Here is a 13,015-nt window from a genome sequence, read left to right on the forward strand (position 1 = left end):
TCAAATTCACACAGAATAACACGAATACCTACAATCTAGGCCATTATAAATGTGGACACTATAAAGAAATGCTAGATTGTCTGCTGGGCTGGAGACAACGTGAGAAGTGGTACCTGTGTCGCTCTCACATTCCTCTTCCTCTTAGTATGGGGCATGTCGGCAAAGGTAAATAGCAGCTTCCAGAGTATTTGTAATAAAGATTTATAAGAAAACGCTAATCCAACCGAGCTCAGCTAAATGGTATCCGCCATCTTGGATTTCTCTCTCGTCAGTCACAATTTTATTTTTTACTAGCTGATGCCCCGGCGTTGCACGGGTATTTAATTATAGCAATAACACTGTAAATGGATTCAAATAAAGATACTTTATAGTGGTGAATGAAATTATTTTTTTACAGCTTAATAAAAAGTACAATATTCAAATTATAATGTGAAATATTTGACAAAATGAATACAATACAACTAACGCAAAACGTGATTATAAACAACATTTTTAGTTTCACCTCCAGGAGCAAGATATTATAAATTGTTGGGTGAACCCACCCTTGAGCAAGCAACATAGAGTTGTGGGCCGAGAGACCCCCAGAACATATCACCCCAGGTAGTGAGGGATCTGCATACCAAGTTTCGTTCAAATCGGTCAAGCCGTTTTTGAATTACTGTGAGAATGGCAGCTTTTTACATTATTTCCATTGACATGAATGGGTGAAATCTGATTTTCTGTTTGTAGCTCCGCCCACATGTGCAGGTGGGCCGCGAGACCCCCAGAACATATCAACCCAGGTAGTGAGGGATCTGCATACAAAGTTTTGTTCAAATCGGTCAAGCCGTTTTAGAATCAAGGAAGTAAAAAGAACAAAACTACACGACGGCCTCCTAGCCACTCAAGCCGCAAGGCTGGACAACCAGATCTCCAACCTTCTGATGACCACCCCAGACTATAGGACGTTCAGAAAAGAAATAAAAACCACACTTTTCAAGAAATTCCTGAAGCAGCAATAACATCACGACCTCTTAGTAACTCTAAAACCGACATCTGACCTACCCATTACTGCACTAACAACAACAAAAGAACCTCCACTATGACCAACTATTAATTCTCTTACAAACCACCTCACCCTCAACAACCCGTTAATGTTTATAAAACCTACAACTTACCTCTCTAGCCAATCATTGTAACTCTGTATTTTTAAATTAACCTTTTGTAATCCGCCTTGAACCGCAAGGTAATGGCGGAATAGAAATCCCTAATGTAATGTAATGTAATGTAATTACAGTGAGAATGGCAGCTTTTTACATTATTTCCATTGACATGAATGGGTGAAATCTGATTTTCTGTTTGTAGCTCCGCCCATGTGTGCAGGTGGGCCGCGAGACCCCCAGAACATATCACCCCAGGTAGTGAGGGATCTGCATACCGAGTTTCGTTCAAATCGGTCAAGCTGTTTTTGAATTACTGTGAGAATGGCAGCTTTTTACATTTTTTCCATTGACATGAATGGGTGAAATCTGATTTTATGTTTGTAGCTCCGCCCACGTGTGCAGGTGGGCCGTGAGACCCCCAGAACATATCACCCCAGGTAGTGAGGGATCAGCATACCAAGTTTCAGTCAAATCGGTCAAGCCGTTTTTGAATTACTGTGAGAATGGCAGCTTTTTACATTTTTTCCATTGACATGAATGGGTGAAATCTGATTTTCTGTTTTGTAGCTCCGCCCACGTGTGCAGGTGGGCCGCGAGACCCCCAGAACATATCACCCCAGGTAGTGAGGGATCTGCATACCAAGTTTCGTTCAAATCGGTCAAGCCGTTTTTGAATTACTGTGAGAATGGCAGCTTTTTACATTTTATCCATTGACATGAATGGGTGAAATCTGATTTTATGTTTGTAGCTCCGCCCACGTGTGCAGGTGGGCCGCGAGACCCCCAGAACATATCATCCCAGGTAGTGAGGGATCTGCATACCAAGTTTCGTTCAAATCGGTCAAGCCGTTTTTGAATTACTGTGAGAATGGCAGCTTTTTACATTTTTTCCATTGACATGAATGGGTGAAATCTGATTTTATGTTTGTAGCTCCGCCCACGTGTGCAGGTGGGCCGCGAGACCCCCAGAACATATCATCCCAGATAGTGAGGGATCTGCATACCAAGTTTCGTTCAAATCGGTCAAGCCGTTTTTGCGTGATCGCGGCACATACACACACACACACACACATACATACCTCCGGTTTTATATATATAGATAGATGAACTGGGGTGCGTGAAGGAAACAGTTACAAACACAGTTAGAACATACAAACTCTATATGTATGGTGTCCGTGGTAGAATAGAAACGATGTCCCTAGTGGTTATTGTGTCATAGAAAGTGTTTTATAGTTGGAATTACTGTGAGAATGGCAGCTTTTTACATTTTGTCCATTGACATGAATGGGTGTAATCTGATTTTCTGTTTGTCGCTCCGCCAACGTGTGCAGGTGGGCCACGAGACCCCCAGAACATATCACCCCAGGTAGTGAGGGATCAGCATACCAAGTTTCGGTCAAATCGGTCAAGCCGTTTTTGAATTACTGTGAGAATGGCAGCTTTTTACATTTTTTCCATTGACATGAATGGGTGAAATCTGATTTTCTGTTTGTAGCTCCGCCCACGTGTGCAGGTGGGCCGCGAGACCCCCCAGAACATATCACCACAGGTAGTGAGGGATCTGCATACCAAGTTTCGTTCAAATCGGTCAAGCCGTTTTTGAATTACTGTGAGAATGGCAGCTTTTTACATTTTTTCCATTGACATGAATGGGTGAAATCTGATTTTATGTTTGTAGCTCCGCCCACGTGTGCAGGTGGGCCGCGAGACCCCCAGAACCTATCATCCCAGGTAGTGAGGGACCTGCATACCAAGTTTCGTTCAAATCGGTCAAGCCGTTTTTGAATAACAGTGAGAATGGCAGCTTTTTACATATTTTCCATTGACATGAATGGGTGAAATCTGATTTTCTGTTTGTACCTCCGCTCACGTGTGCAGGTGGGCCGCGAGACCCCAAGAACATATCACCCCAATTAGTGAGGGATCTGCATACCAAGTTTCGGTCATATCGGTCAAGCCGTTTTTAATTACTGTGAGAATGGCAGCTTTTTACATTTTTTCCATTGACATGAATGGGTGAAATCTGATTTTCTGTTTGTAGCTCCGCCCATGTGTGTAGGTGGGCTGCGAGACCCCCAGAACATATCACCCCAGGTAGTGAGGGATCTGCATACCAAGTTTCGTTCAAATCGGTCAAGCCGGTTTTGAATTACAGTGAGAATGGCAGCTTTGTACATTTTTTCCATTGACATGAATGGGTGAAATCTGATTTACTGTTTGTAGCTCCGCCCATGTGTGCAGGTGGGCCGCGAGACCCCCAGAACATATCACCCCAGGTAGTGAGGGATCTGCATACCAAGTTTCGTTCAAATCGGTCAAGCCGTTTTTTGAATAACTGTGAGAATGGCAGCTTTTTACATTTTTTCCATTGACATGAATGGGTGAAATCTGAATTTATGTTTGTAGCTCCGCCCACATGTGCAGGTGGGCCGCGAGACCCCCAGAACATATCACGCAGGTAGTGAGGGATCTGCATACCAAGTTTCGTTCAAATCGGTCAAGCTGTTTTTGAATTACTGTGAGAATGGCAGCTTTTTACATTTTTTCCATTGACATGAATGGGTAAAATCTAATTTTATGTTTGTAGCTCCGCCCACGTGTGCAGGTGGGCCGCGAGACTCCCAGAACATATCATCCCAGGTAGTGAGGGATCTGCATACCAAGTTTCGTTCAAATCGGTCAAGCCGTTTTTGCGTGATCGCGGCACATTGGGACAGTGCTGAAACAAGGCTGCCCTGTGAACTTCTAAAAGCTAAGTTACTCAGCATTTCATATTCTGCTCTTTTCACTGGTTTTCAGCATTATATCTGCTTAATTTCTCTTCTCCTCCCTGTTTCTTACTAAAAAAAATATAAAAAAGCACAAAAAAATAAATCTTTTTCTTTCCTCTGTTAAATCTTATTTCCTCTTCCTGCATTTTTGTTTAAAATACTGTGTTTTAGGTGGTATAGAGCCTATATTTCTGGTGCCTGTGGCTCAGGGTGACTAAAGTAGGGAAAATCTGTTATAAATCCTGTGTTTTAGGGTAGCACTGATAGAACCTGCAGTTTTGTTTAAAATACTGTGTTTTAGGTGGTATAGAGCCTATATTTCTGCCTTACTAGTAGTCTTACTTATAGTCCCACCAACCCCAGGGACCACTATTCATATATAGAGACTCATAATCAGGACTACTCAAATCAAGTCACTTCACAACCAATCAAGATGACCTTTATTATATGCAATCACTGTGGTGCTTTAATTCCAAGACATACTATTTGGAGGCTTAAGGCTTGCCCCATCTGTCTTCAACTTGCCAGTATTAAGGAGGAGCTCTGCAAACTTAAACAGGAATTGAATACAATTAAAGCTTCCATCACTCCACAAAATCATACCAACTTACCACTTCTACCTCAAAGAATAAAACAGCCCAGGAATAAATGGGTCACAGTAGGCTCAGGAAGACTGCGACATGTAACACAGAAACATCCACCTTCACTTATATTACCTCTACAGAATTCCTTCGCTCCACTAGTGCACTGCGATACTCAGGAAAACAGAAGGGAGGTGGGACTGGAACCAATGAAGGAAACTCAAGAGAACAAGAGCACCCTAAGTACAAATAAAAAAGCCAAAAACAGAAAACTATTACTGTTGGGGGATTCCATCATCAGAGGCATTAACCTTGGAACACAGGGCGAGGAGACCAAAATAGTGAAATGTCTTCCAGGATCCTCAGCTACCAGGAGTTCCAGGCAAATACTGACTATAATTAAGGAAGAAACTAAGGATTTTAACACTGATGTTGTTATCCATCTGGGAACAAATGACCTGGCCAACAACTCCACACTTGCAGCACAGAAAGCTTTTCGGGAGCTTGGTGAGGGCGTGAAACCTTTTGTAAAGACTTTAGCTTTTTCTGAAATACTGCCTGCATATGGAAAAGGAGAGCAAAGAGTGAAAAACACAGAGGACTTTAATAGATGGCTCAGAGCCTGGTGTCATCAAGAAGGCTTCAGGTACATAGGAGGATGGGGAAATACATGGAAGGACAAGAAGCTATATTGCACTGATGGGCTACATATTACTACAGCAGGAAAAAGAAACCTTGCAGAGAAATTTAGACAATATTTTTCTAGGCATTTAAACTAGAAGGTGGGGGTGGTGTATGTACGAAGGGCAATTATAGAGACCGCCCCCGGCAAAAGAAAAGATGTGATAGTAGTAAAGGCTGCAACATAAGCAATATCAGCAACTCATTTCTTAGTATTGCAATGGAAAGTGGAACGACACAAAAATCCATACGAAAAGGAGATTATCGCTGAAAAACAGCTGGAAAGCGATGACCACAAATGCTCGCAGTCTAAGCAACAAAGTTCATGATCTGCAAGCCCTGATATTAGAGGCAGATCTAGATATTGTTGCTATCACAGAGACATGGTTCAGTGAATCACATGGATGGGATGCAAACATACCGGGATATAATCTTTTTAGGAAGGACAGAGATGGTCATAAAGGTGGAGGAGTAGCTCTCTATGTAAAGATCAATATCCAAGCGACCGAAATGCAAGGGACCTGGGGAGAGGAAGAAGCGATATGGATTGCTCTGAAAAGAGAAGATGGAACTTCTATCTACGTGGGTGTAGTCTACAGACCTCCGACTCAATCGAAGCAAATTGATAAGGATCTGATTGTGGATATCCAAAAGTTTGGAAGGAAAGAGGAGGTTCTGCTGTTGGGAGATTTCAACCTGCCGGATGCGGACTGGAATGTTCCGTCTGCGGAATCGGAAAGAAGTAGGGAGATTGTGGATGCCTTTCAAGAGGCTCTGCTCAGACAAATGGTGACGGAACCCACAAGGGAAAAAGCGATATTGGATCTGGTCCTCACAAATGGAGAGAGTATCTCTAATGTTCGAGTGGGTGCTCACCTGGGTAGTAGCGATCATCAAACAGTTTGGTTTGATATAACGGCTAAAGTGGAGAGCGGCCGCACGATACTTAAAGTCCTAGATTTCAAACGTACGGACTTTAATGCAATGGGAAAGTACCTGAAGAAAGAGCTGTTAGGATGGGAGGACATAAGAGAAGTGGAAAGACAGTGGTCTAAGCTGAAAGGAGCGATAAAAATGGCTACGGACCTTTATGTGAAGAAAATCAATAAAAACAAGAGAAAAAGGAAGCCGATATGGTTCTCCAACCTAGTGGCTGAGAAAATAAAGGTGAAAGAGTTGGCGTTCATGAAATATAAAAAAACCCAAGAAGAGGAGAGCAGAAAGGACTACAGGGTGAAACTGAAAGAAGCCAAGAGAGAGATACGTTTGGCGAAGGCACAGGCGGAAGAACAAATGGCTAAAAATGTAAAAAAGGGAGATAAAAATTTTTTCTGATATATTAGTGAAAGGAGAAAGATAAAAAATGGAATTGCTAGGCTAAAAGATGCTGGGAACAAATATGTGGAGAAAGCAAATGTGCTAAACAAATACTTCTGTTCTGTGTTCACAGAAGAAAATCCTGGAGAAGGACTGAGATTGTCTGGCAAAGTTACACGAGAAAATGGAATAGATTCTGCGCCGTTCACGGAAGAGGGTGTTTATGAGCAACTTGAAAAACTGAAGGTGGACAAAGCGATGGGACCAGACGGGATCCATCCCAGGATACTAAGGGAGCTCAGAGAGGTTCTGGCGAGTCCTATTAAAGACTTGTTCAACAAATCTCTGGAGACGGGAGTGATTCCTGGGGATTGGAGGAGAGCGGATGTGGTCCCTATTCATAAAAGTGGTCACAGGGATGAAGCAGGAAACTACAGGCCGGTGAGCCTCACTTCAGTTGTTGGAAAAATAATGGAAGTGTTGCTGAAAGAAAGGATAGTGTATTTCCTTGAATCTAATGGGTTACAGGATCCGAGGCAACATGGCTTTACAAAAGGTAAATCGTGCCAAACGAACCTGATTGAATTTTTTGATTGGGTGACCAGACAGCTGGATCGAGGACATATGCTAGATGTAATTTACTTGGATTTCAGCAAAGCCTTTGATACAGTTCCTCATAGGAGGCTGTTGAACAAACTTGAAGGGCTGAAGTTAGGACCCAAAGTGGTGAACTGGGTCAGAAACTGGCTGTCGGACAGACGCCAGAGGGTGGTGGTTAATGGAAGTCGCTCGAAGGAAGGAAAGGTGACTAGTGAAGTCCCTCAGGGTTCGGTGCTGGGGCCAATCCTGTTCAATATGTATGTAAGTGACATTGCTGAAGGGTTAGAAGGAAAAGTGTGCCTTTTTGCAGATGATACCAAGATTTGTAACAGAGTAGACACCGAAGAGGGAGTGGAAAATATGAAAAAGGATCTGCAAAAGTTAGAGGAATGGTCTAATGCCTGGCAACTAAAATTCAATGCAAAGAAATGCAGAGTAATGCATTTGGGGATTAATAATAGGAAGGAACCGTATATGCTGGGAGGAGAGAAGCTGATATGCACGGACGGGGAGAGGGACCTTGGGGTGATAGTGTCAGAAGATCTAAAGGCGAAAAAACAGTGTGACAAGGCAGTGGCTGCTGCCAGAAGGATTCTGGGCTGTATAAAGAGAGGCGTAGTCAGTAGAAGGAAGAAGGTGTTGATGCCCCTGTACAGGTCATTGTTGAGGCCCCACTTGGAGTATTGTGTTCAGTTTTGGAGACCGTATCTGGCGAAAGACATAAGAAGACTTGAGGCGGTCCAGAGGAGGGCGACGAAAATGATAGGAGGCTTGCGCCAGAAGACGTATGAGGAGAGACTGGAAGCCCTGAATATGTATACCCTAGAGGAAAGGAGAGACAGGGGAGATATGATTCAGACGTTCAAATACTTAAAGGGTATTAACGTAGAACAAAATCTTTTCCAGAGAAAGGAAAATGGTAAAACCAGAGGACATAATTTGAGGTTGAGGGGTGGTAGATTCAGGGGCAATGTTAGGAAATTCTACTTTACGGGAGAGGGTGGTGGATGCCTGGAATGCGCTCCCGAGAGAGGTGGTGGAGAGTAAAACTGTGACTGAGTTCAAAGAAGCGTGGGATGAACACAGAAGATTTAGAATCAGAAAATAATATTAAAGATTGAACTAGGCCAGTTACTGGGCAGACTTGTACGGTCTGTGTCTGTGTATGGCCGTTTGGAGGAGGATGGGCAGGGGAGGGCTTCAATGGCTGGGAGGTTGTAGATGGGCTGGAGTAAGTCTTAACAGAGATTTCGGCAGTTGGAACCCAAGCACAGTACCGGGTAAAGCTTTGGATTCTCGCCCAGAAATAGCTAAGAAGAAAAAAAAAAATAAATAAATTTAAATTGAATCAGGTTGGGCAGACTGGATGGACCATTCGGGTCTTTATCTGCCGTCATCTACTATGTTACTATGTCACACACACATACACACATACATACCTCCGATTTTATATATATAGATAATCGTTTCTACCATTTTGCCCAGCACCGAAGTGAGGCTTACCAGTATGTAATTTCCCAGATATCCTCTGGAGCCCTTTTAAAAAATCGGTGTAACATTGGCCACCCTCCAATCTTCAGGTTCTACAGATGATTTTAGGGACAGGGTATAAGATCACTAAAAGCAGGTTTGCAATTTCATGTTTGAGTTCTTTTAGTACCCTGGGATGTATACCATCCGGTCCTGGCAATTTATCACTTTTTAACTTGTCGATTTGGCTTAGTACATCTTCCAGATTCACTGTATCATCACTCTTAAAAACCATTTCCGGTTCAGGTAGATCTCTTACATCGTCTTCCGTAAAGACCGTAGCAAAGAACTCATTCAGCCTTTCCGCTATGGCCTTATCCTCCCTGAGCGCCCCTTTTGTTCCTTGATCATCCAACGATCCCAGAGATTCCCTCACAGGTTTTCTGCTCCTAATATACCTAAAAAAATTGTTATGAATTTTTGCCTCTTTTCCAAGTTTCTCTTCATATTCTTTCTTAGCTGTCTTTATCAATGCTTTGCATCTAACTTGCCAGTACTTGTGTTTCTTCTCATTTTCTTCATTCGGATTCTTTTTCCATTCCTTAAAGGATTTTTTTTTTTTTTTTTGGCTCTAATAGCCTCTTTCACTTCACCGTACAGTGAAAGTTTAGAGAAACTGGGCCTTTTCTCCCTCGAACAGAGGAGATTGAGAGGGGACATGATCGAAACATTCAAGGTACTGAAGGGAATAGACTTAGTAGATAAGGACAGGTTGTTCACCCTCTCGAAGGTAGGGAGAACAAGAGGGCACTCTCTAAAATTAAAAGGGGATAGATTCCTTACGAATGTAAGGAAGTTCTTCTTCACTCAGAGAGTGGTAGAAAACTGGAACGCTCTTCCGGAGTCTGTCGTGGGGGAAAACGCCCTCCAGGGATTCAAGACAAAGTTAGACAAGTTCCTGCTGAACAAGAACGTACGCAGGTAGGGCTAGTCTCAGGGTCATCGCGTGAGCGGACTGCTGAGCACGATGGACCACTGGTCTGACCCAACAGCGGCAATTCTTATGTTCTTACCTTTTATCCATGCCGGCTATCATTTCCTCTTCTTTCTACCTTTACTGATATGTGGAATACATCTGGTCTGGGCTTCCACAATGGTATTTTTAAATAACATTCATGCCTGGTTTACAGTCCTAACCTTTGCAAATGATCCTCTTATCTTCTTTTTAACCATTTTCCTGTCAACCAGGAAGTTAGTGCTGCCAGCTTTTCGTTCTGCAGGGTTAAAGCGGTAGGATCAGATTCTGAGAAAACTGGACTTGAGGAAAGTCTTACTCCACTACTTAGAGAAGACCAATGATTTTCATCTTTCTGACCAGCCAGTCCAGACGAGGTGGGCCGGCGTCCAAGTACCGTGTTGGCCCATGGATCAGTATGGTCATTTCATCAACTTACATCATCTGCGGCAAGTATCCGCTGGTTTCTCTCAAAGCTCACTCGACCAGAGGTTGCTGCTTGGTGAGTAGAGTTTGAAGCCATTCATCTGGCCACAATTTGTAAAGCGGACACTTGCATATCTCTTCATACATTTACAAAGTCTTACAGAGTAGATGTGGCGGCAGGACAGCCAGGGAAAATGCTTGTACCAGTATGTAAACCACTTTGAACGTATAGTGGTACCTTAGTTTACGAGCATAATTCGTTCCAGAAGCATGCTCGTAAACCAAAATACTCGTATATCAAAGCAAGTTTCCCCATAGGAAATAATGGAAACTCGCTTTGATACGTTCCCAAGCCCCCCCCCCCCCCCCGAGGCCAGTGGCGCTGCTCCCCTCCAAGAACCGGCATTGCTCCCCCCGCTCATGAAGGCTCCTCCCACGTGAACCGCCATCCGCCCCGCTCGTTTCACCCCCCCTCCCCCACTCTCGTCGCACCCCTTCTCCGCCGTGATCCGGCATCCCTCAGGCATCCACCTACCCACCCGATCACATTTCATACCCCCGTTTGGCACCGGCACCAACGCACAGGACATGCAGATGCAGGTGCCCAAAGATCTGCCGCGCTGGGCCTTGAGCATCTGCGCATGCTCAAGGCCTTCGAGTTCCGTTCTCAAAAGGTGGTATATAATAGAGAATGACATGGTGACAAAATTAATCACCGTCCCGTCCCCGCAGGTAACCGTGGGAAACCATCTTCATGTCATTCTTTAAGGAGAGAGGGAAGAATCAGAATATAATTGGGCACAACCACTGATCCGCAAGCTTTGCTTTGAAGAATGCTGGTGTAGAAGGACCGAGATTGAAATAGACACTAGAAAATGACATGGGATTATTTCCCGCGGGGACGGGAACGGTGATGAATTTTGTCACCGTGTCATTCTCTAGTATATAAGTCCCAATCCCTTTCTCCTTCCCCCATCGTCATGGCATAAGCAGACACGTCTAAATGTTGGCGAATATAATTGCCTCCTTAATGGGCATAATAGATGGGTCATTTTGGTCTTTACTTGGTGTTCTTTACTATGCTGCTATGTTACACTTTAGGAGATCCAGTAACAGTTTAGGGACATGTTGACTTTTCTGCTGCTTTGCAATAAGTACATTATTGTTCTTTTTTTTATTAGATTATGTTATCTGCGTTCTGTATGTTACCCTACCCAACGTGTCTGCCCCCGTTGCGCGACACAGTAACGACGTGTTTCCGCCGGAAGTTGCGCAGTCGGTGACCTTCCCTGGCGAGCGGTAGGGGCGCTGCGGCCATTTTCTCCCTCAGTGCCGACAGGGTCAGACCGGGGGGCCAGCACCCAAGCAAGAAGCCGGAGCCTCGGCAGGAAAATGCTGACCGTGCGCGTCGCAGCCACTCTCGCCCGCTCCCTGCCGCGGCAGGCCGGACTGGTAGGTGGCGCCTTTTTTCGTCGCGGCCCGCGCGCCGTTCTGAATGGGTGGCGCCATCTTGGTCGTCGGCGGCTCCCTAGGCCCGAGCGGCGTTTCGGGTGGGAGGAATGGAAATCGGGTCTCCCCATGCATATGGTAGCACAAGCCCCCGCTCGGCAGCCCGGCATACTGGTTGGTTGCGTGCTGGGAAGGTGGGCGGCGGTGGCGGTGACTGAGTGTCCCGATGAAGGTCAGGGTCTCCTGCCCCGAAGGCAGCTCGTCGGGACTAATCTGTCCTCGGCCCCGTTATAGTCGTCCTTGCAGCCGTGGCTCTTCGGTTCATGCACAGCGTTGCGGAGGTCGTCTGTTGTTTACCGGCGGCCTTGGCGCCGCTTTGGGTCTCATCAGCTCGTGCAGGTCTCTCCGGCGCTGTCTGAGCTCAATGGGGCTGGGATTTACGATTTGAAGGGCGGCTTTTAAGGATTGTTGTTCCCTTGACCAAGGTCAGCTCCTTATTAGCTCGTTCACTTCCTCAATGTACTTCGCTATGACCAGTCTGGTCTCTAGAATAAGCTCTGTTATTGTCTGCTTTTAACCTATTTGTTGTCCTGACTAGTCTGTTTTCAAAACGATTGTCAATGTCTACTTGTCACCCGGTCTGACCTTCTGGGAGAACGGGGTAGAAATCGAAATAAATAAATACTACTATTTATCACATATATAGTGCTGAAAGGCATATGCAGTGCTGTACATTTTGACACTTAATGGACAGTCCCTGCTGGGAAGTCGGACAGGCAGACATGACATATAGGGTTGGGGGACACAGAACTCAAGGTGACGTGAGTTAGGAGTTGAAAGCACTCTGGAAGAGGTGAGCTTTTAACTTGGACTTGAACACTGCTAGCGGACGGAGCCTGCCGTAGGGATTCGGGCAGTTTATTCCAGGTAGACGGTGCAGCAAGATAGAAGGGATGGAGCCGAATTGGCAGAGGAGTAGAAGGGGCATGGGTAGGAGCTCAGGTGAGCTCCTTTCAGCTGAGTGGAGCTCAGGGGGCAGGAGATAACTGAAGAGAGATAGTGAAAGGGCAGCTGAGTGAATACATTTGTAGGTCAGTAAGAAGAGTTTGTCTTCCCATCCATTTCTGAATACAATTCAGTGGAGTATGGCAACTCTCAAGGAACACGAGTCAGGCAGCCAAATTCTGGACATATTGAAGGGGAAAAAGATTGCAGAGCAAAAGACCGGAAGAGTAGCAAGTTGTAGTAATTTAAGCGCGAGGTCATGAGCGTGTTGATAAGGGTTTTGGTAGTGTGCCCGGAGAGGAAGGGTCGGATTTTGATGATAATATAGAGGAAGAAGCAGCGGGTTTTAGCGAAGAAGGAGAGAGAGGAGTCAAAGATGACCCAGACCAAACAGGGGGGATAATAGCGTTGTCCACAGTGATAGATCGGGGAGATGGGTTTAGGCGGGAAGATAAGCAGCTCCATTTTAGCCATATTCAGTTTTAGATGGCAGTGAGACATCCAGGCAGCAATGTTAGATAGGCAGGCTGAGATTCGGGTCTGGGTTTCAGTAGAGAT

The 13,015-nt window shown here is 44.9% G+C and overlaps 1 protein-coding gene across 2 annotated transcripts in view; it reads left to right on the forward strand.

The window, feature by feature from the left end:
* The first annotated feature begins 11,271 nt into the window (after positions 1 to 11,271).
* ATP5F1A (ATP synthase F1 subunit alpha) overlaps positions 11,272 to 13,015 on the forward strand; it is an 85,867-nt gene continuing 84,123 nt past the window's right edge. The window contains exon 1 of one of the 2 annotated variants that reach the window (XM_033935157.1): positions 11,272 to 11,455. In XM_033935157.1, coding sequence (XP_033791048.1) covers positions 11,396 to 11,455 — 60 coding nt within the window. In that variant the 5' untranslated portion in view covers positions 11,272 to 11,395. The remainder of the gene's footprint in view (positions 11,456 to 13,015) is intronic. The other variant, XM_033935147.1, reaches the window with a different exon arrangement.

Source organism: Geotrypetes seraphini, chromosome 1 (genome assembly GCF_902459505.1).
Source record: "Geotrypetes seraphini chromosome 1, aGeoSer1.1, whole genome shotgun sequence".
NCBI classification, from domain to species: domain Eukaryota; kingdom Metazoa; phylum Chordata; class Amphibia; order Gymnophiona; family Dermophiidae; genus Geotrypetes; species Geotrypetes seraphini.